Here is a 23,504-nt window from a genome sequence, read left to right as displayed (position 1 = left end):
AAAACAGCATAAATGTCCGTTGTCAGTTTATGATGGTTTAACTGGTAGACTGGTCAACCAGCACAGTTTTGCAGTAAATATTGTTGAGCAAGGTTTTTCTGTCAAATGTATTGAAAAAGCCTTGTTGATGCACCAGTATACTAGAATCCCATGCCAACCAAACAGTTCATGGACACCATTGACTACCATAGTGGGAAAAATGACAATGGTAGTCAAAAGCATCCAAGAACTGTTTGCTTTCCTACATTCTTCAAAATATATTCTTTTGTTTTCAGCAGAGCAAAGAAATGTATGAAAATGTTTTTACTATGATACTCAATGGGGTCCAAGAACTGTTTGGTTACAATCATTCTTCCAAATATCTATATAACAAAGAAATGTATACAGATTTGCCACGACTTGAGTAAATGAAGGCAGGAGTTTAATTTGGGAGTGAACTGTTCCTTTAAGGACCTGGACCTGGACCCATGGAAATCATGATTTTGCCAAGTGTCACATGTTCCATCTTTCGTCTTAGAAACAACCTCATCTCATCAATCAGTTGTGTTTTATAGCTGGGATTAAGGGCTTTTGGTCAATATATCCTTATTAGGGATCAAGCACCAACGAATGTTGTTTCAAGAACAACACGTTTTACTTGGCGGAACACCATCAACCTGGATCCACCTAGTTTAGCTATTGTTACATGCCAGTATCGAGCTTTCAATCTAAACTTTAACATAAATCTTTTCACGTGGTTTAGACACCTTTGTGTTTGTCCTTTGATCTATCAAACTATAGAAATGAACCTTATTAATTTTATGGTTTGATCCTTTCTATTTAAGCTTTGACTTTGTGTGTCCATCAAATGGGAAGGTAATCTGAGGAGGCCGCTTTATCGTAGCCCGTTCTGGGACGGCGTCATTATTTACATTTAACATTTGGCAGACGCTTTTATTCAAAGCGACTTACATCGCATTATCCTATACATTTATACATAGGTATGTGCAACCTTGCGTTGTTAATGCAGTGCTCTTACCACTGAGCTAAAGGAAAGCTATTTGGCCATTGTGGTAGGAAAAGCATACCAGAAAGTGTTTGGGCTTTTTCATGATGGGAAATGATTTAATTCTGTCTTCATAATAGTTGCCACGTCATTGGAGGACAAACCGAATGTTGGCACTCTTCTTAGCTGCTGACAGAGAAACAGCAGGGTAAAAAACGGGGCTGTGTTGCGGTACACAGAATTGTGTTTTCATGGTTTTGAACAACTTCACAGAGGACTCAGTGGTTTTTGAGAAATCAGGAACCCACCCTTGGAGATACATTATATTGTAGTCTCACAATTTCAAGGATAGTCTACTGTGAGCACAAAGGCATTCTTTCCCTTTCGTCTCTGAGGCTTTAAAGTCCAAAGACAAGGGAACATAACTGTTTCCAAATAGTTTCCACTGTGAAAAAGTCTGGCAGATGATACGCATTAGACCTTGCTCTATTTACGCAGAACTTGCTAGATTAGCAGGTTTTTGTTGTGCTCTCTGCTTTACGTCTGCTTGCCAAGCGTAGCGAATGATCGTTCCATCAATAGTAATATTTCTCAATCCTGACCGTAGAAAGTGGTGGGCTTGTTATTTTTTATTCAATCTTTTAAGCCACCAATTTTTCATAGTTACTCCAATTACCCATGTCTTGGTGTTGGAGGATAATTCAGACGCATCCTTCAGACTCTAGGTGTAATTTTCTTGCTATTGGCCTGTATGGTAAAGCATGTTTGGGTCGCTTGTTGGTCTTATCACACATTTAAGCTGAGCTTTAATACACTTAAGGTGTCCCTGAATATTTTAACAATTCATAACAAATTCTGTCCATCTGGGATTTCTGTGTGCAGATAAATCACAAGCAGATTTTTCGGTCAATTTGTCTGTTTAAGCTTACATGTTCAGGGTCTTGGTTTTAATCCTCTTCTATTTGTATTTTTCCCCGTGGACTTACAAGGCTCAACAGCAAAGTTATAGTTATGTTTTCAGTTTTGTGTAGTTTATTCATATTTTGAATTGGCTTTTCTTTTTGGTCCATTTTAGTTTACTATTTAGCAATTTTATTATGCGCTTTTGTCATTATTTATTTGTTTATTTTTTGCTGCTACAGTATAAAAGTTTGATTATTTTTATTTTTGTGCTTCAACTTATTTTAGTTTGTAGGTTTTTAAATAATATTTTGGCAGATATTTAATTTGACTTCAATCGACAGATATGTTTCACTAGTTAGATTTTTTTGGACTATAATAGAGTTGGGCAACTGCAGGCATGCTTGCGTGGCCATAAATGATCAAGAGACAAATAAAGAAAGGAAACAAATGTTTGAACAAGAAAGATGTTTAACGAAAGATTTACCGCACATGTCAACGTCAGTAGTTTGATCACATTAACAAATCAAAAGGGGTCGCATGCAACAAGCACTACTGTGTTTTATTAAAGATGTTTTTCCATTAATTGGGTCACTTGAAAAGTCATAGAACTGCAGTCTGATTGAGAAACTCTTTTCTTTAAAGTGATTTTTAATCTTCACCCAAAAATGTCATCATTTACTCACCTTCCAGTTGTTCCAAATCTGTATACATTTCTTTGGTCTGATGAACACAGATAAAGATATTTAGAAGAATGCTTATAACCAGACAGATTTTGCCCCCCATTGACTCCCAAAGTAGGTTTTTGTTCTTTTGAACACAAAAGAAGACAATTTGGAGAATGTGGGACAGCAGACACTTCTGGGGCACTTTTGGCTACCATTGTATTTTTTCCTACTATGGGGCAAGATCTATCTGGTTATAAGCATTCTCACAAATATAATTTCTAACAATTATTTAGAATAGGATTGTAATAAAGCACAAATGTGTTTGAGTGTTTATACGTTATGTGAACGGGGTGTCGTTCTTTGTTTCTAGCAGCAGTCTTTTACATTTTTTATCCTCAGCTGCCCCATTTTCTGTCTTTCATCCCGAGAACAGCCTGTCAGGAATACGTATGTTTGCGAGGGTGTGTGTAGCGTTGTGTGTGTAGTGTATGCGTGGGTTAAGTGCCTTTGCGTACTTTAGCTTTATGCTGTGTGTCAAGTAGTGAAGAGCTATTTTGGGCTTCGTGTATTTGAATCTGTAGTGTAGTGTCGTGTGGGCTGGAGGCGACGCTGTGAGCCGCAACCGATACGCTGTATGGAAAATAGTGGGGTCACTGGTGAAACTTCAGCTGAAAGAGCCCCTGATGTTTGCAACCTAGCAGGAGTCTGGGATCTGTTTACCGTAGGGTCAAAGTTCATGCAGGGACCAAAAATAACTTTTGCCACAATTGCAATTACTTACAAAAAATTTTATTTAACTATTAACCATTTCTGAATTTATTATTTATAAGTATGTGTTTAGATAAAATGATAATTTTTGTTTCTTTCTGTGCACTACTAATATTATTTCTCCCAAATTTCAAATAGAAATATTGTTTCTATTTGTATCTATATTCAGAAAATTAAAACCGCAGAAACAGGTCAAAATAACAGAAAAGATGCTCTGTAGTTTAAGACCTCATATACTGCAAAGAAAACAAGTTAATATTCACATTTAAGCAATACAACAGTAATATATGTATTTGTTTTTAGGAAAAGGTCAATGTAATACCCCTAAGGAAGGAAATAAAATAATTTCACAGTCTGTCATTGTTGTGATTTTTAACACCTCTTATCCAAGTTTGCACAAAATATTAGTAAGACACTTTTGTTCTCCATTGTTTCTACAAGATGTCATTGACTTCTTGGCCCTAACATACTTTACACAACAGATTTTCAACAGCAGTTATTGTGAATCACTGAGGATTTGCGTTCCTCCCATGGGTTACGGAAATGTTTTCAGGCCCCGGAGTGTTGGCTGGTGACCCAGTGTTTGTTAAGTAAGAGCAGTGTTGAGGAACCAGAAATGTACGCTCTATAAAGTGTGTGTGTGCCCGTCATTTTCATTACATAAGAAGGGTCACCGCAAACAGTGACCTGCATAGAAAATAAATAAGGGCATGCACACTTTAAAGGGATGGTTCCCCCGACGTGAAAATCATTTACAGGACTCTCACTTCTTATTTTCATTCTAAACCCCAAGGGAGATGCTATGAAGCTGTTTAGTCACTGACCTCGATCTTCAATATTTGCGTACAATGTATCTAGCACTACAGATAAAGTAAATAAATGATTTTTAGTCATTTTGGGTGAAGTGCTCTTTTTTGTTTTTGTCTGCACTTTTTGTGAAGTTTGGCACACAGATAACATTTACAGACCCTACAACAATCGCATAAATCGGTTAATTACAAAAACATCCATCCATAACATACTGACGATGAAAACACTTTGTCACTTCTGCCGTGCAGGTCTCAAATAATCTTACTGATAAACATCACAAGGTGGGTCACATGACATGCACGCTCAGGGTAGCGTTTTCTGTAAAATAGATCTGTTCTGTAAAACAGATTTTGTCTGCAGGATCACACGTATCATGTGTTGGCAGCCCACCGTCAACAAGATTATTTTACGTGTAAGGTCAATAGTTCATGATTTGATTCCTGTGAGGAGTTTATATACAGAATACTATATATACAAAAAAGTATATTTTATATATATATATATATTAATCCATCCATCCATCCATCCATCCATTTTCTTCCGCTTATCCGGGACCGGGTCGCGTGGGCAGCAGTCTAAGCAGAGATGCCCAGACATCCCTCACCCTAGACACTTCCTCCAGCTCTTCCGGGGGGACACCGAGGCGTTCCCAGGCCAGCCGGGAGACATAGTCCCACCAGCGTGTCCTAGGTCTTCCCCGGGGTCTCCTCCCGGTCGGACGGGCCCGGAACACCTTCCGAGGAAGGCGTCCAGTAGGCATCCGTAACAGATGCCTATATATATTAATATATATTAAATATACTTTTTGTAAAATATAAACTTTTGGTCACTTAAAGTCCCAGTAAAAATAAAGACGAAAGGAAATTAGTAAAATAAAGAGTCAGAAAATGAAGAGCCAATTCCAAATATCAATGTGAAAGAATGACAATGACAGCTCATATAAACCAAGGTTATCACAATTTTTTTCTTAAATACATATACTGCTGTTGTATTGCTTAAAAGTAAATATGAACTTTTATTTCTTTGCAGTATTTGAGGTCTGGAAAAAATACAGAGCATCTTTTCGGTTATTTTGATGTGATTCTCCAGTTTTCCTTTTCTGCGAATAAATGCAAATAGAAACAATATTTGTATTTGAGATTTGGGAGAAGTTTAGTTGGTAGTGTACAAAATGAGACAAAAAATATAATTTAAAACTAAACACATACCTATAAAGAGTAGAGTGGAAAAACTTTTTTCTTAATCCATTTTTTTGGTCATGAAACCTGCAGAAGTGCAGGATCTCATAAATGCAATAGTTGCTAATTCATCATATATACAGTATCAAAGTACGTACCATAATGTCATCTGATTCCATGACTATGTAATGGCTCCCATCCTAGTACTTTCATGTAAGAGTGGGATACAGAACTATTAAAGGAGATGAGAAATAAAAAAGTAGAGATGCCTCAACAACAAACAAGTGTGATCTGACTGTGATAGATAATGCTGACGGAGGGGAGGGTTAAGGAGTGGGGTCTGAACCTCAGCGAGAGGTTTGCTGAGTGTCCTTCTGTGAGTGGCAGGAAGCCAGAGCAGAGAGATAATCTCAGTGGATTTGACAGTGTTGTGAAACAATCCAGCAGCAAGATAGCAAGTGAATTACAGAAACCGAGGCCGGCTGTCTCAGAACGGACGGCGTGTGCCCCTGTAGTTCAAATGGCGAAGCACTGCCCTAGCAAAATTGACTAAATGTACCCCGAATAGTCACTTTGTTTAAACGTGACTGTCAAATGTATACATGGAGCCCGTGCATATGTTGGAAAGGTTGATGTTGGCAGAGTCTTGTGGGATTATGTTTGTCATGGGGTGCATATGTTTTATGAAAGGTTTAGTGTTTTGTTTGTATTAAAGTGAATTGTGCATGGCTAAAATGATGCTGTAGTGTGTGAGTATAAGTATGAAAGTGAAGTAAGAGCTGTGAGACCAATATCGCCAAACAATTGTTCTTGAAGGGACAGTTCACCCAAAAACGAAATATCTATCAATTATTCGCCCGCAGGTTTTTCCAAACCTGTATCAATGACTGATCTGCTGAACACAAAGGTAGATATTTGAAATAATGTTAGCAAATTTCAGATCTGGGACATCATTGACTACCATAGTAGGAAAAAAATGGTAGTCAAAGGTGGTCCAGAACATTTCTTGAAAATGTAATTTTGTTTTAAAGAGAACATATATATATATATATATATATATATATATATATATATATATATATATATATATATATATATATATATATATATATATATATATATATATATATATATATATATATATATACACACAGGTTTGAAACAACTTGAGGGTGAGTAAATGCTGACAGAATTTTCATTTTTGGGTGAACTATTCCTTTAAGTTTAGATTCCTTAGGAATTTTAGCCCTTTGGTTTAGTGATGTTAATACTTGGGTCTGGTTGGGATGTTAAATAGCTAACATCATATTTTTATATTATATTTATATTGGTAGATAGGACAAATGCAAAAGGTCATGTATTTGATTTGAATTATAAAAATGTTTGTACTTATTCCATAAGCAGGCAGTACACGTTATCCAGAAAGTTTGGAAAAAGTTCAAGATTTGAGAAAATGAGCTTTAGATGCGGTGTTCCACAAAGGTCAACACAAATGAGATGAAGTGTTGTGACAATTCAATATCCAGTATTATATTTCTCAGAGGACGTATGAGCTAGCCGAAAAACGTGTCATTTGTGCTGGGATTTTGAACCAAGGTTGTGTGAGACAGACAGGATTGATATCTCAAAGTGTGACGAGATTCACTGGATCTCAACGAGGGAAACTAGTCGGTTTTAGGTCCAACACCTTTGCGAATTTATTTTCAAAACCTTGAGATACCAGACCAAACTGCTCAAGTCAATCGAACGTGTGAAGAAACTTCTTCAACCAGGTACTCTTAAATCATATCGCACCTGACATTTAACAATTCCCCGCTTCACAGACATTGCGTAATATCAGAACAGCAAACACGACACACTGCCAGATGATCAACTTTCATGTCATAAAATGTTTGGAGGCTGCGGTCTCGTGATCAACTCTGGATTTTACAATCAGGTTATAGGTATTCCCTCAGGTCCTGGCTTTATATTACTCCTGCATAACGCGCTGTATTGTGTTAATTCGTGCGTGAGGCAAGAGTTCATTGACGGTTTACCCATATATCTCTTCTGGGTGGAGTGCTTGCGTGCGTTCTCATTATCTGTGTCAGATGTGCGCTGCGTGACTGGTTGCTGCTCGCAGGCAGGTCATAGGTCAGCCATCAGCAGTGAACAGGAGAACTTTGAGCTGACCGATAGGGGCGTGTGCTCGCCGTTATGTAACCAACACTGAGAGTATTGTGTGCGCTGCAGGTCAAATGAAACCTCATTCAGTAGCTCTCTACTTCTCAGAATATCCCTCTGTATATGTCCTGTGTATACACAACAGTTCAAGAGTTTAGGGTCACTTATTATATAATATTTATAAACGGTATTTAGGAGAATGATGTGAACTTGGAGTAACACACAGTTAAAAAAAGAGTCCCAAAAAGTCCAACCTGAATCAAACTGTTATATTTAAAGTCACATTATTCTTTTGGCATTTTAAAAGGTCTTTAGGTGTTATGCTTCGACGACTTTGAAGATTAATGAATAGTGATTTTATTTTTGATGGAACGGTTCACCTAAAATTCAAATCTTCTGTCTTGGTTTACTCAACCTCAAGTTTTTCCAAACAGTATAAATGTCTTTGTTCTGGTGAACACAAAGCAAGATATTTGGAAGAATGCTTGTAACCAAACAGTTATCGGCCACTGTCGACTCCCATAGTAGAAACAATTGCTTTATCAATGTGTTTTGTCTGATGAACACAAAAGAAGAAATGATTTCTAGCATGTTTGGTTACAAGGATTCTTCAAAATACCGTTCTTTGTGTTCAGCAGAGCAGTCATTGATGCAGAATTGGAGTCGAGGGTGAGTAAATGATGACAGAATTTTCTTTTTTGGGTGAACCGTCCCTTTCAGATAATTTCAGACACTACAGATATTTTTAACACATCAGATTTTTTTGATAGTAAAAGATAACATTGGTAAGCCATAGAATTGTCCCTAAATGAGCACTGCCAACTTGACTATGAATTATGCGTGAAGCCCTTGGTAACACACACACACACACACACACAGTTAGTATCGTGTTGTACTCCAGATAAGTGTTAAGTACACAAAGTTGTAGAATGTGTTTGGCCTACGTGAATCAGCCAATGACTCGCCACTCAAATGCCTGAGTCAATATGTCTCATTATAATGTCTCATATTTGTAGAGCTTACTGTGCTGCAGGGATATTAATTGATGGCATTTGTACAAACCGTTAGCCTTTAAATATTGTGATTTATAAAAGGATTATCGGCACCATGCTGGATACACTCTCATTGACTGTAGATTGTCCGGGGACTTTTAATGAGTCTGTATTGTACATGTACTCTCGGGTCACGTGACCTAATAGATCCTGGTTTGTAATGTGTACCCAGGTGTCCGTTGTTAAGAAAACTGACTTTGAAAAACCCATCCAGTAGTATTTTTATTAAACCATTGTTGACTCCTCCTATCACTCACATCGACTAAATCACGCATACATGACATATTGAATTTACCTGAATGCATAAAAATGATTTGTTTCTAGTCATATCGCTTAGCGCCGTGAGTATGCGAGTAATATCTCCAGGGCTGTCTCGAAAAGGAACAAAAACGGTGGCGCAGGTTTAACTGTTCGTGGTCAGCTGTCATCTAACATCACACTTCTGTAATTGATCAGAAGGATGAGCGAGAAACAGCAGCCCGCAGCCATCACCAGCTGTTGAATTATGGGAAACAGAAACTGAGAGTTCTCTTTGTGGACAAGGAACAAGGAAATAGCTCTCTAGATACTTTAGTGCTGCTTTTATATGTGACTGTGCTGGGAACACATCTATTCGTAAACTGTTTAGATTGTCTGGCTGAGCACTGTGGTTTGGTTTTACTAGGCAGTCATGTACAGTTAACCAAAGGCTACAGGCTATTTAAAAGAAGAAAGGAAACGTTAAAAAAATGTTTGTCAAATGCAATTCTAGCATTAAAATGCGCAAACCAGAAGCAATAATACCCAACAAATGAAGAAGGGATAGCTCTTATACTCTTGGTAAAAACCTTTTTCATGGTAAGACTGACCATTGCATGGAATTACCCTCGGAGGATTTCTTTCCTTAGCAGGGTACCTTTCGACTCCGATCTGAGATCAGAAAGCACATCCTAAAAGCTCATTTAACAAAGGCGTTTAAACTTCGATGTGACAGCAAACCTTTAGTGACTCTCGCATGAATACTGTATACACGGTCGCTGACTCGCCGCGCGTCACGGCATCTAAACAAGATTAACTCCTGAATGGATTTGACACAACAGTATTTAAAAGCACAAGTCGCTTGTACACAAATGCACAAAAGGTCCTGCCGTCCATCCTGCCTTTTAGTTTGTAAAACGGGCAAAACATGAAAAATAGCCAGCATGTGGTTTGAAGCAAGAAGCTTGTGAGAAGTGAAACATTTGAGAGGAAAAAAGAAGAAATTGTTTCTGATTCAAACAAGCAAAGAGTGGTTGCCATGTCAACAGGCATCTATAAATAGGGTCCAGTGTTTGTTTTGTGAATGCGGTCTCCCCCAGGAGCGCCAGAGACCCTGAGAGTGATTTTGATTAAACAGCCATCAGCCCTGGAATGTACCATTAGGCTCGACTACGGGGCTGGATGGTTTAGATAAAACATTATAGCTGAACCATAGGTTGTTAAAAAAACATCAAATGCAGAAAATGCACACCCACTCGAAATGGACACTTGCTAACGGATGATAAGGATTTGTATTGAAATTAAAAGAAGAATTTTTTATATAGGACGAACATGCAAATACAGCAGACGGAGAAGGATGTGGGTGTGGAGATCTGATCATTCCAATTCAGAGACGTATGTAATAACGGCTGAAATGATATCGCATTCTTTCTCCATTCTGTATGGGGTTTGAAGAGCAAGTTGGCCTTTTGGTATCCGGGTCATTCATTTACTTTTTTCTATTACTTTTGATTTGTGTTTTTATCGTGTACAATGGAAATCCAAAGACTTAGATATTGCAGTTCATGTTGCTGATGAAACTATTTAAAGTATCTTCTCAACTAGTCTCTTGTTACCTTGGTTACATATTCAAGACGAGTGATGGTGGCAATGTAAGAGGAGTTCAGAACTCATGTATTTTAATAAAGGATAAGCTCAGATTTGCATCTACCTAATAGAAACGTGCCCCTACCTTGCTTATTGGAATATTGATTTGATAAAACATTTTGGCTTGAATATTTGTTATCCTGGAGGTACGGATGGCACATTGAACTGGGATTGTATGTTGCACAGCTTCTTGTTTCTTTTTGTTTCATTTCTTTGTATGTGTATGTTGCAGGGAATGGTGAGGGTTGTTGGTGGCAGACAGACGCAGACGTGTACAAGCCGAGTGGGATTCACAAACCATCCCCTCAGACAACAGGAGGAGAGATTTACGCATCCCTGTAACAGGACCCATCTCTCCAATTGAGCCTCCGAACCTTCTACCTGTTTAAGATCTACCCGTCTCCTCCTATTGGGTAAGACAACAGCCCCTTGAAAGTTTTTGCATTGACTTTGCACTAAGCTTGTTGTACGTTCTGGGCTCAAACTTTTTGACATCAAACTAGAGGCTGACTGTAGCGTTTGTTGTCAAATGTAATAACTAAACTTGGAACAATTGTTATTACCGCTACATCTGTTTTGCAAAGTTTCTTTCTCGGTAGCAATTGTGTGTTAAAATGGTTGGCGGTAGGTCAGTCTCATCACACAACTGTGCTAAAATGTATCAAGTATCTTTCTTGGTTTTCTTTCTCTTAATACTTTGATTACTCACATCATCTTATCACTTTCAGTTGCTGACTCACTAGTCTCAACACTGGTTTCTCTTTCAAAGCTCTTCTAAAGTCTGCCGAACGTTTTTGGTTGTCGTCTCCATTTCTCCAGCTCTTTATGCCGCTCTCTTATATTTTTCTGGAATTCTCTCCTTTTTCCACAGGCTTTGCCTTTGTGTTTTTTTTTTGGTCTGACCTCTACTCTTTTTCCAAGTGTTTTTACTGGACATCTGTGTACCGAATAGTTTTTCGCATGCTGGCAGTGAAGGAATCATGATTGAGCTGGCATACAATCTGAATTCCCATGCCCGCTGAATTTGATCGAAAGCTGCGTATATTTCCACAGAAATGCAACTCTTTTCCAGATTTTTTTCGTTGCACATTTTTGCTAAATTCCACATATTTTTTACTACAGAAAATTAAGAATGAAAATTATTAAATGTATAACATTCTACAAATTCAATCGCATGTTCGCTCATTAAATATTTAGCGAAATTGTATTGTGCGTGTAGTAGCTTATAGGATATACATCTTTCATCAATATCAGTGCAGACAATGCAAGAAACCGTCAGCCGATTTCAACCAGGCTTGTCAATTGGTTAAATTCTCTCATTGAAACTTCATTAGCTCAAAAAAGTCAGCAAAACAGTAAGTGGAATAATTTCGCTTCTGTTGTAAAACTAACTTTGCTTTCCTTCCTGTTCGGGAAGGAAGATGTTTCCTGTCTGTCAGAATGCATTAGCGCACAAGCAGACAATCTGTGAGTGTGGTATCTGGTAAAAGATGACGTTTCCGCAGGCTTGGCCGTGTGTATGCGTGTTGCGTGTCTGTAGGGACTGTTTCTGTTGCGGTCGGGCCCAGCAGCGTGTGGATGATCCCGTCAAGAGTGTCTGTTCAGCTTGAGATCTGATAGAGATCCTCAGCCTCTCGTGCCGTTTCACACTTGCTTGTTTTCTCCTCCAGCTGCCTCGCAACTGTCTAAATGGAAATGCGCTCAATCTGGTTCCAAACACATACACATTTCCATCCTTCTACACATTTATGTGTTTATCATTTAATATGTTTATTAATCCTTTGTGGAATTGTTACTGGTACTGTTTGTAACAAATAAGCCACCATTCCAAATTTTCATTTCACATCAGCATTTCTAAATGTATTGTGGCCATTCCAGTCCAGTGTCTGTTGAATTTCAGGAAAATCAAACCAAAAGGACATAAAGTCATCCAGCAGCAATGTGAAAGACTGGCAGAATGACACATGAAAACTGTGATAAATATCAAGATTATCTCATAGAAAGAAATTTTGAACTTTTCCTAAATAAATGTACAAATATTACTGTTGTATTGCATGAAAGTGAATATGAACTTGTTTTCTTTGCAGTATTTGAGCATATTTTCATCTCTTTCTCCAGTTTTCATTCTCTGCGAATAAATGCAAATCGATTCCGTATTTTCATTTGAAATTTGGGAGAAATATTGTCAGTAGTGCACAAAATTCAACGGAAATAATAATTTTACCTAAACGCATATAAAAGTAGTAAATTCAGAAAAACTGAGAATAATATTTAAATTGTGGCTGTACATAAAAGAACTTGATGAAAATGTAAATTCATAAAACAGCTTATTGCACTCTAAATACGAAATGTAAGGAGGTAGATACAGTCAGTAGAAATAAACAGAAAGGAAAAAGTCAAAATATAAATAAAATATTGTATTAAAATGTGTGTTATTCACGAAATGAATAATTTGCAGAGTAAACAAAGATATGATCTTGAAACTAGTCTTTTTGAAACTATTAAAAGAACATAAATCATTGCAAATATATTGAGATAGTTCAAGAAGATATTCATCTTGTGTCAGGCACCGTATTTGATTATTTAAATTCATTCGTTTTTATTTTTGCATACTTTGGCTATATTATTTATTTAGTTTGTTAATATTGATCATATGAATATTCTTTCAATAAAGAAGTGTGGCAAATTCAGTCATTTTGCTGTGGTTTCATGATGTAAATTTCTGCAGTGTGGCTTTCTAGTGACTCGTATCTTCCTGAAGGCAACCTGTGGCTTCCTGGAGGCATTATTGCTACAGCATAGAGCAACTTTATTGATCAAAAGCGGTCTGTTAAGAGATGAAGGCTTTGCTCGCGGCACTTCTAGTTGTCTAGTTTTACCCTTAAATCACCCTTATAACATTAAATCATAATTCACACATTAGTGATATTCATCACAACTTGTTTTCTGTTTTCAAATATTTTTGTTTATTTAATTGTTGCAATGCCATTTCGTTTTCGAATGTAAATTGCATAAACGTTGGCAGTTTTTAACTGAGGCATTCTTACCTTCTGTCAGATTTCCAAATAGGATTGAAAGTATATACTTCGTCAGTACGTGTGTAACCTGGGTATCTTCCCCCCCCGCTGTAATACTCGAGCTATGGGAACGTTTAGCCTCTGATCTGTTTTCCATTCATTTTCATCCTTTCTGATTTTTGATTCGCTACAAATGTTCTCCCCGTTCTGTTTCGCTCTCTCCTGATCTCTAATTACTAAACAATGAGTTAATTACCTGAGTCAGAGCTCATGAATTTATTCATACGCTCTCTGGCACTCTGGTAATTACCAAAGGCTTGTAGAGTGCCAAGCTGAAAGGTTCTCCCCCCACAGAGGGGCTGTTCACATCTTCATAATGATGCTCTGTGGCCTCACATTCATTCTCTGTACGGTGAGACCTCGGCTCTGTTAAGACACCACTCGCCAATCCATTTCTCATTCTCACTTTAATGATTCATAGGCAAGTCTTGACCACTGGCTGTCCTCACGGATAAATATTTAGAGACGCGTGCAATGATAGGTCTCGCATAACCAATATTTACAACAGCAGCTCTTTGAAAAAAATAATGGCAAAGTGACGGCCGTTTTTCGTGCACTGAAGGCAGAACACCATCGATTGACTTGTTTCCAATTAGCCCGTCCTGAAGTGTCTCTGTATGTGTCTGTAGTACATTGATTTAGAGTGATGGGGAAGAATAGCTTGGTAAAGCGGCTTGATAAACTCTTAAATCTCAATGGCTGACTCTTTTATTTTATTCGGTGCAAATTATTGCAAGATTTCACGCTAAAAGATAGAGAATGAATATGAGAAAAAATATAGTCAGTGTTACACTTTTAAGAACAGAGCCATCGGCTGTTTTCTGTATTGTCTATTTATTGGGTGAACCAAGCTGAAAAAGTATTCATATTTTTTTGCGTCATATGTTATTAAAAAATATCAATATATTTGTAGTATCAATATATTTGTAGTATTTCTGCAGCATAACCGGTAGAACATTGCTTTAACGTTGCCTGCGACACACGTACAAATCTGATGATAATTATGTTGAATGCAAAGTAGCTTTGGATGATTTAGTAAAAATGATAAACCGAAAGAAGAATATAGATGGTTTCAGCGGCAACAAAATAAACAAACGTTATGTGGCCCAAACGTAACATTCGACTTCAACAAAGAATCATTTACAGGAGAGTGGATTATTATATTACAATTAATATAAACTCAAACATTTATGTAAATGAATATAGTATAAATTGTGATATTTTATAGACAGATAAACAAAGACCGTTTTTGTGTCCGATGAAACTGTCTATACTAATAAGTATAATCATGAAAACTGTATAATGCATTATTCTACATTATATTATAGAGTACGCGATACTTGGTATTATTGCAAATCCTTCGAAAGAATATTAGCATCACATACAAACATAACCATTCGATGCTTATTGACATAGCCTAGGCCGACAGGAGACCAGAGCGGCCTAAAAGAGACACAAACCAGATGCATAATGTTTACAATGACAACATAATCAATGCATCTCTCTGTAGGCATTGCATAAAATTGCACTGTCGAGATGCCAGTAAATGTAGCTCTGAAGAGGTCAATGTCACATGAACAGAGCGAAGAAAATGTAGTCGATTTTGTGTGTGTGGCGAAGCCTTTCTACTAATATGGTTTGCAGAAGCACGCTGGATGTAATGAAGCTCTTGTCATTTCCCTCATGGCCTCCCTGATAGAGAATAAGAGGAAAGGTCAGCCGCAGACCGGATGTCTCGCAGACAATGTGTAATGTGTTCAAAGGGGCTGCTGTTTACATAGAAGGTATTATCGAACGGGTCCTTCTCTCTCACCCTTTGTTCCTCCAGATAATGAAACGACACAATTGAAACAACCTTATCTGTTGTGCCTTGCAAATCCGTGTTATTGTTTTATGTTGTAACATGGGTTATAATAAGGTTTATCCTAAGACTATTACTGTATATCTCTGTGTCCGTTTTATTCTTACTAGTTTAGTATTTCGTCCGCTTTTTGCTAAGAAAATTCATTTCAAGCCACGTACAGGATACTTCAATTCCTCACTTTGAATTAATGTATTTTGAAAGTTGAAATTATCATCTTGTTTTGTTATATCTGCACAATATCAGTCATGGCTTGTCTTGTCATAACATGGCAATGTCTCACTTGGGCCTCAATGTCAATGAAATAAATTCTTGCATTCAGATCTGTCATGTCGACCATTTGTCTACAGCGATGTTTTGGAAAATGTTTGTAAATGCATTGTGGTTATTTTACGTTCCTGCCGGCTGTTTTGTCCGGTTCAATGACTTTGGCCATCGTGAATCTACAGGTGAAAGATGAGAAGCCAGTCTTACACACAAAGAGGGAGTTAAGAGTCATTTCTCATGTGAGATTTTGAGGAAGAGTTAAAGGGAAGCCTTTAGCGGGGAGGTACCAGGTCCTTCGACACGGTGAAGCCGAGGTAAAAGAGATGTGGCAGATGAAGATGCGAGGGAGGGAGGAGACGTGTTTATTATAGGTATAGAGGGTAAAAATGTTTTCACATGACGAACAGCTTCTGTAATGTGCTGCAAGGTGCTGGAGGTCTCTGATTGACAGGTTCTGCTGGCTCTGATGGAGGACAGTACTCTCTCCTCTCCCTCCGTCACTCGTTACTTTGTTTAGATTAGCTTTTTATCTTTCTCGCCATTTCACTTATTGTTTCAAAACGCTGTGAACGCCCCCGTAGGCAGCATTTCGAGGCATTAATGTCAAAGCAGCTGTTCAGAAAAGCAGCATCATTATCAAGCACAATTTTAACTAAACTAATATTCACTTAAGATCCACCATATTCTATTCTAATACAGCATGTCGTACAGTAAAGACAGATATCTGGCAACTATGTTATAGAAACTTTAATACAATATTTTGTATCTGATTTCTTATTTATATTTTTCCACATTTTAGAATTGTTGGAAATTATAAAAATAAAATAAAACATTAAAACTTGTTATATTTTAGCAACTTTAGTGTCGCCGTCACCTTTTTTAGAATTTGCATAAATAATTTCTTGTCACTTTATCAAGCAGCTTCTTCAGGTCTCATGCTGATATTAAATGGGTTCTCATATTTTCTGAGCTTTTATTGGCTGCTCTTTCTTCATTATTTAGCCCAAGTCATCCATTTCAAAAGCTTTATTTTATAAAACAAAGTGAAAAATAAATGTTTGCTAATTTTTTTGTGTATGAAATTAATTTGAGACAATTATACATACATTTTTAGATCAAAACCTTTTTGATATTACTATTTTTTATTTAAAAAATAATGTTTTTATTATTGTGCATTACAAGTAGGGCTGGGTCCAGATTTTTCCAAAAATATCCAGCTGACAATACAGTTTTTTATTCTATTAAATAACGATTGTGTGATTTAATCAAATTATTATTTTTAATCGATTTACAGTACTTATTAGGGCTGTCAAATGATTAAAATTTGTAATCAAATTAATCAGAATTTTCAGTGGATTAATCATGATTAATCACTATTTGCAATTACACCTGAATCCTAACAATTTTTTTTCTGAAATGCATACCAAAAGATAAATAACAGGACACAGATACATCATTTTCATATTATGTCTGTTTATTAACACAGTCAAATAATGGTGTTTTAAATCAAGCTGAAACATGCTACACACCATAATATTTGTCTTTGTAATGTTCCATCACTTCCTCTTTGGCATTCCTCTTAACCAGGATGTACAATTTACAGTATTCAATTGAACAGAAAGCAATAAATGTAGTCAAATTATAACAGTGGCCTACCACATTTTTGCACAATTTGAGTCATCTGTGGAAAAAAACATTTTCAATAAAACTTTTAAATCAAACCAAAGAACAATCTTTTACCTTTTCCTCCATTCTTTAATCCAGTTGCTCAAAAATCCAGTTGCTAACTACTATAACATGTTGCACTGAAACTGGTCTTTTTGTTTGAACATCAACTTTCAAATCTACTGAGCTTCATCATCTTTCAGCCAGTTGCTGAGGCAAACTAACTTGTTCACATTTTCTGAAAGTAAAGCTGACCTTTTCTTGTTCACAATGTGACCTGCAACTGAGAAAAGTCGTTCACAGGGAACAGTGGTTGCAGGAGTGGCTAAATATTTGTGAGCTAGTGAGGCCAGCTTCTCATGGGCTCCTGAATGAGATGCCCACCACCTCAAGGGGCAGTCCTCCAATTTAATGGTGGGCTCTGCTCTGTACCTCTGTATGGCAGGTTGGACCTCTTCATCTGAGCCCATTTGCAGAAGGCTGATTTTCTTCCTGGGTGGCCCATCATCATGTGTCTGTGAAGACCTTCTGGGTGATTCTTGTTGCAGCATCCCTTCAAGTGTGGTCCACACCTCTTCCCTGTCTGTCTTGGGCAGGCATTTCAAGTCTTTGAAACGAGGATCCAAAACTGTAGCAATCTGGAGCCATGCATTGTTGAGCTGTTCTTGACGGGATGCTAGGTCCTCCTTGAACTTGGTCTTGAATCTCACCACATATGCAGGGTCCTCATCACAGGCTTCCATCTTGAGACGCAAGTGGCAGAGAGAAGGTAGTACCACAGAACAGGAGACATAGGCCTCTCCACCCAGGAGCTCAGTTACATACCTACGCACACAAACACACACATGCACACAGAGACAGTGTATTATTAGAACAGTGGTTATCAACATATTATTATTATTATTATTATCATCATCATTATTTTTTACATAGATACATGTTATTGATATTTGACTTGGTTTAATTTATTCCAGAAAATAATCAAAGCAATGTTATTTGATAAGTTACAGACTGATTTACCTGCATGGCTCTAGAAGTGTCTCCAGCCTCTGCAGTTTATCCCACTCTGCTGCGGTCGGCAAAACGAGTTTGTGCTCCTGATTGTCCAGGGCTGCGATGACAGCCTCTTTATTTCTGCTCACGCGCTTGACCATTTCCAGCGTCGAATTCCAACGTGTTGGAACATCCTGGATCAATGGCTCTTGCTTCTTTCCCAGGCTGACTTGTTGTGCTTGAAGCTCCGCAGCATTTGCTGGGCTGTGCTTAAAATGACCGACAACTTTGCGAGCCTTGGCTAAAGCATTTACAAAGCCGCTGTCAGCAAGACTCACTGTGACACTTCTCTGCACCATGTGAGCGACACATTTCATGTGTTCATAGCGTGTAAGTCGAATTGCGGCAACCATGTTGCGTGCACTGTCAGTCCCAATGGTTGTAGTCTTGCCCTCGATGTCCCACTCACGTGCAACAGACAGGAACTGTTCTTTACAAGCCTCCGCAAAATGACGCTCCTCAGTTTTTAATATAGTCAGCGCAAAAGACTTCAGTTCCCACGTGTCACTGATGAAATGTGCAGTTACTCCGAGGTAATTGTTATTACTCACTGATGTCCAATGGTCTCCTGTCAGGGCGATATGATTTACTTGAGCCAAGACCTCTTTTCTTTTTTCTTTTTCGTTTTCATAGAGCTCGTGGATTTTCTTCATAACTGTGGCTCTTGACGGTGGCTTATAGAATGAGTCTTGAGACGCCACTTGCAAAACATCAAGGAAACCTGAGTCTTCTACAATGCTAATGGGTCTACAATCCTTTGCAATCCATTTTGCTATTGTGTTGGTCAAATTATCTGAGGTTGATTTTGTTAATTGCCTGCAAACATTCAGCGTGGTCTGGCGCAAACCACTTGCTGAACCTGACGGCCCAGCAAACGCATGTTTGGCGTTGACATGGTACTTCAAGCTTGAACAGCTCCGGTGAAATTGAAACTCCTTGTTACAAATCTTGCAAATAACCTTGTACTTGTTAACTGTACCATCATCATTCTTTTTATATTTGAATCCGTCAATAGGCCCACTTTGCTCACCTTGCTCCATCTTGCCTCTAGCTCCCAACCACTTTCCTGACCTGAATAATTTGTCACACTGCGCATGCGTGTAATTAACAGCAAACAACTATTTAACGTCGTTAACGCGCTATTTTTGACAGCCCTAGTACTTATACATATAAAAATTTGGGGAGAATGTTTTCCCTGTAGTGATTTTTAGCACTTTTAAACATTAAACATATTCTATATAAAAAACATTTTTCATATTTATATATCTACATTTTCAGTGTAGGTTTTAGGACCGAGCTTCTGCCTCTTTCTGCATTTGTTGTTGTTATTCAGAGTGAAACCTGATTCATTTGACTCGCTGTCAATACTGTTCCTGGAATGCAAACCTGAGCTTACACATACAGTATCTGTCACACCCTCGAGAAAATACAAACATTGCACTGCAGTGTTTGATCAACATACAGTAGACTACACACGCCACAGGAACTCATTTACTCAATTTAATGCGGATATACGCATGCACCGTGAACCACATGTAGTCATCGTCAGAACGTGTATTTTGTAGTCCATTCTCAAAAAATTCTGGCATTCTATAACTATCTCTGTAACTGTGTTCCCTGTGATGCTTTGACTATCGTCCTCTCGTCCTAGAGAGAGAGAGAGAGAGAGAGAGAGAGAGAGAGAGAGAGAGAGAGATTAGTTGAGGAGCTCTCACAGGTCTGGTTGAATGATTCACACACACACACACACACACACATGCATACACACACACACACACGCGCAGCTAGTGAGAGCTTCTGATGCAGATATTTTTAGAGCGCGTTGGCAGTGGGATCCAGGGAGATGCGTGTGTGCGCGTGTGTCTGTGTGAGAGAGTACTACAGACAAAAGCAGAACGTGATCAGAGAAGTAATGTCACATCAGAGCACAAAGGCAGTGACTCAGTGAGTCTACGAATCTCCTCCCAGAACAAACACGCAACCAAAACCAACAGACACTATTGTTCGACCAGTACAGACATCAATGACTAACCATCAGACTCATCTCAGACTCCCGAAAGTCGTTCCTCATTTGCATAAAGTTGAGCAAATCTCAACTTTGTCGAGTCGCTAGACGCGGCCACTTTCCGTCGTCAACGGTGACTGCGCTCGCTCGTGTACCATGGAAATGATCGCCATCGCCTCGCTTTGTCGCTGGTGGTCTGAACGGGGCGTTACGAACTTTGTTGATGTTTCCGAACAAACATGTCGCAGCAATTTAGCAAAGTTTGTGTATCATATACAACTTCAAAAAAAGCGCAGCAGGCATTTTGTTGTCCATTCAAAATAGAGCCGGGCTGTGCATACCAACAACACATAAGAAGTGACCTCATAACTCCGTAAAACAGTGTCATTTGACCTCCACATAGGGCATGTTTACTATGTTGCTGTTATGCAAGCATTCACTCTTCAGCCATGCAACGCAAATATCGCCCTGCCTTAAATGGAGTCACAGGGACTATATTAGCCCGCTCATAGAAATACATTTCAATTAGCATGGCTGCTCTTCCCGTCTCGGCTAAATCCTTCTTGCGAGTCATATGTCAGGCCATACTGGTGTAAATGAGCACAGCTCTGAATAATTAAAAAAAGCCTCGCCACTTCCCTTGTCCTTTCTTGGGTCGTCGCTCATAACTCATCCACATATACAGAGATATGAGGATAGGTTTTCACTAGGAATCGTTCGCCAGAAATGAAATTCCTTCATCTTTAACTCGCTCTGAGTCGTTTTGAACATGCATGAGAAAGTGCAGGTCGATGATTTTCTTGTTTTACTATGAACTCTAAAGATAGCGTGATATGGTGCTTACGTGTGCTTTTCCACCCTTTAACGCTTCAATAAACAAGGACAGAGTTTGTATTTATTGTCAAATGATTTGTTTAACATTAACGTGAGTGTCACCCCTATAGTTTGTTCACAGGGACGACATGCCAGCTACATGAATTTGAAGAGTGAGGTGTCGTTGCCGTTCTCACATTTTCTTGCTTATTTTCTCGTTTTCTCGCGTTCTCACACTCTCAGGTGTTCCACTTCAGTCGCAGCTCTGAGTGAGAGAAAACTCGTTTAGTGAGCGAAAGTGTGGAATTCGTAGGTGTGAACGGTGTGTCTGTGTGTGCTGTTGCTGTGATTCGCTATACACGCTCGCATACAACTGCAGTGTTTGAAAGAACAGAGCTCATGACTTTCTGTCTTCTGCAGGAAAATATATTTTAAAAAGATGTTGGTAACCAAAATATTCAGAATATCTTCTTTTGTGCTGTGCAGAAGAAAGTAAGTCATACAGGTTTGAAATGACGAAGGGTGAGAAAATGATGACGGAATATGGCAGCCCGACGTCCAATAGCCTATTACATCAGCAAATCTTGACCTTGTGGAACCTAGACATATGTGTTATCTCTTGAAAGCTTAGAACCTCAGATTTATTTCCAGTCCCATTCATTTTGCGTTCATGTTACATGAAAGAACCTATTGAGGTCTTAATTCATCTTTCCAAGACCCCCCCCCCCCCTGTAAAAATCGTACGACAAATATTTAATTTCATAATTATATCACACAAGCGCACAAAACATGAATCATATAGCAAAGCAAAGCTCTCGCTATTAAGGATTTAATCTTTCACCGATCTAACACTTGTCAATTTTTCGTTTGCGCATTTTGGCAAATTGTTGTCACGTTGTTAAATTAAATTGATTTGTTTTTGTAAAATGAGACCGTTTTTAGCAATTGACCAATGTATGAAGGTAGGGCACTTGTTTATATGTAAGTAAAAATGCTAAATATGCACCAAAGCTGAAGAGGTTAAATTATATTAAAATGTATAAAAACGCTGAAAGTAATACAACCAGCATAGATTAAAAAACAAAACAAAATGAAAGCATTCCCTCGCAGTTCACTAAAACTTTCAGTATAGATAACGTAATACATAAAGTATTCAAATTATTTACTTATTACGTACTGTACCCTTGATATGTACAGTATGCGATATTGATATATCACGCAGCTCTAGTGTTCCCACAGGATATTTTATAATTCGCTTGTTTTATTTCTCTTGCCACAGTTGCGATGATCTAAGACTGAAAGTTGAATCACCTGTGAATTTATCATAATGCAAAAAAACATGATGCAAAACACCGTTGTTTAGCTGTTACCACCATTGTTAGCATACCAGTCCCGTGTCTCTCTTTTTATAAAACTTGAATTCTCACGACTGCCTCTGAAACCTTACGCCCACCAATCCTACTTCACTGTATCTGTCTTCACCTCAACTCAACTCTCATGTCTCCTTGTATGTCTCCAGCTCACGGTCATGCCTGTCCGAGGTTTCCCTACCCATCAAAATACACATGTCATCACCTGACAGTGACAGGAACTGACTGTAGCCCATCCAAAGCCTAGGACCAATACAAGGGTGTAAAGAGACGGCGAAGTCTGTATTCATGCCGGTGTCCTTGGGTGGCTTTCCTGCAGGTTTCTTTTTCTGACAGCCTTGGGTAGCGCACGGGGCAGGCTGCTGTCACAGATAAGGCAAGTGACAAATGAGCCAGTCGGTGCCTACACTGGTCTTTCATTTAAAAAATGGCCCGGTACACCACGTGAAAGATCCCACAGCATCCGAATCAAAGCTTGCTCATTTAAGCTTTGTGTAACGGCTCAATTTTAACCCCTTCAATTTTAGACTAATTCTGAATGGATCGGGAATGTAGGCTTTTTTCATGGAGACAGCGACTAGTTGAACTCAGGCGTAGGCACTGCCATCCGTGTAGCAAGAGTGTTGTTTGACGCTCTTCTCATCTCCATGGTCACAGGGCACACTGGAGTGCTGATACTGTACTGTGATGATGCCCTGGTATCACCGCGACTGACGAGAGAGAGTAGAGACTGCAAGATGGATGAGACAGGATAGGAGCTGAGCTCTCGATGACCAATCCATCAAAAGCCAGTCACTGCCACATTGCCTCACTGCCTTTCCCTCTCTCTCTCTCTCTCTCTCTCTCTCTATCTCTCGCACACAGACATTAACATCTGTCTTTTCATCAACTTTATTTGTAGTTTGTTCTCTTCACACATTGATTTACGAGTATATGTCCAATTCACAGATCCTAATGAATTATGTGGCTGTGAGGAGCACATGAG

General features: G+C 38.5%; 2 protein-coding genes across 2 annotated transcripts in view; one reads left to right on the top strand and one right to left on the bottom strand.

Moving 5' to 3' along the window:
- atxn1a (ataxin 1a) overlaps positions 1–23,504 on the top strand; it is a 79,326-nt gene that overhangs the window by 12,110 nt on the left and 43,712 nt on the right. The window contains exon 2 of the mRNA XM_079485483.1: positions 10,641–10,821. The gene's annotated coding sequence lies outside the window, so the exon portion shown is untranslated. The remainder of the gene's footprint in view (positions 1–10,640; positions 10,822–23,504) is intronic.
- LOC306910498 (E3 SUMO-protein ligase ZBED1-like) lies at positions 17,458–19,371 on the bottom strand (the record flags this gene model as incomplete). Its single annotated transcript, XM_079485075.1, has 2 exons — positions 17,458–18,103; positions 18,299–19,371. The coding sequence occupies 2 exons, from the start codon at positions 19,369–19,371 to the stop codon at positions 17,458–17,460; spliced, it is 1,719 nt and encodes a 572-aa protein (XP_079341201.1).

Source organism: Barbatula barbatula (assembly GCF_947034865.1).
Source record: "Barbatula barbatula genome assembly, chromosome: 21".
NCBI lineage: Eukaryota > Metazoa > Chordata > Actinopteri > Cypriniformes > Nemacheilidae > Barbatula > Barbatula barbatula.
The sequence above is the reverse complement of the archived record's forward strand: the minus strand, read 5'-3'. Positions and strand labels throughout refer to the sequence as shown.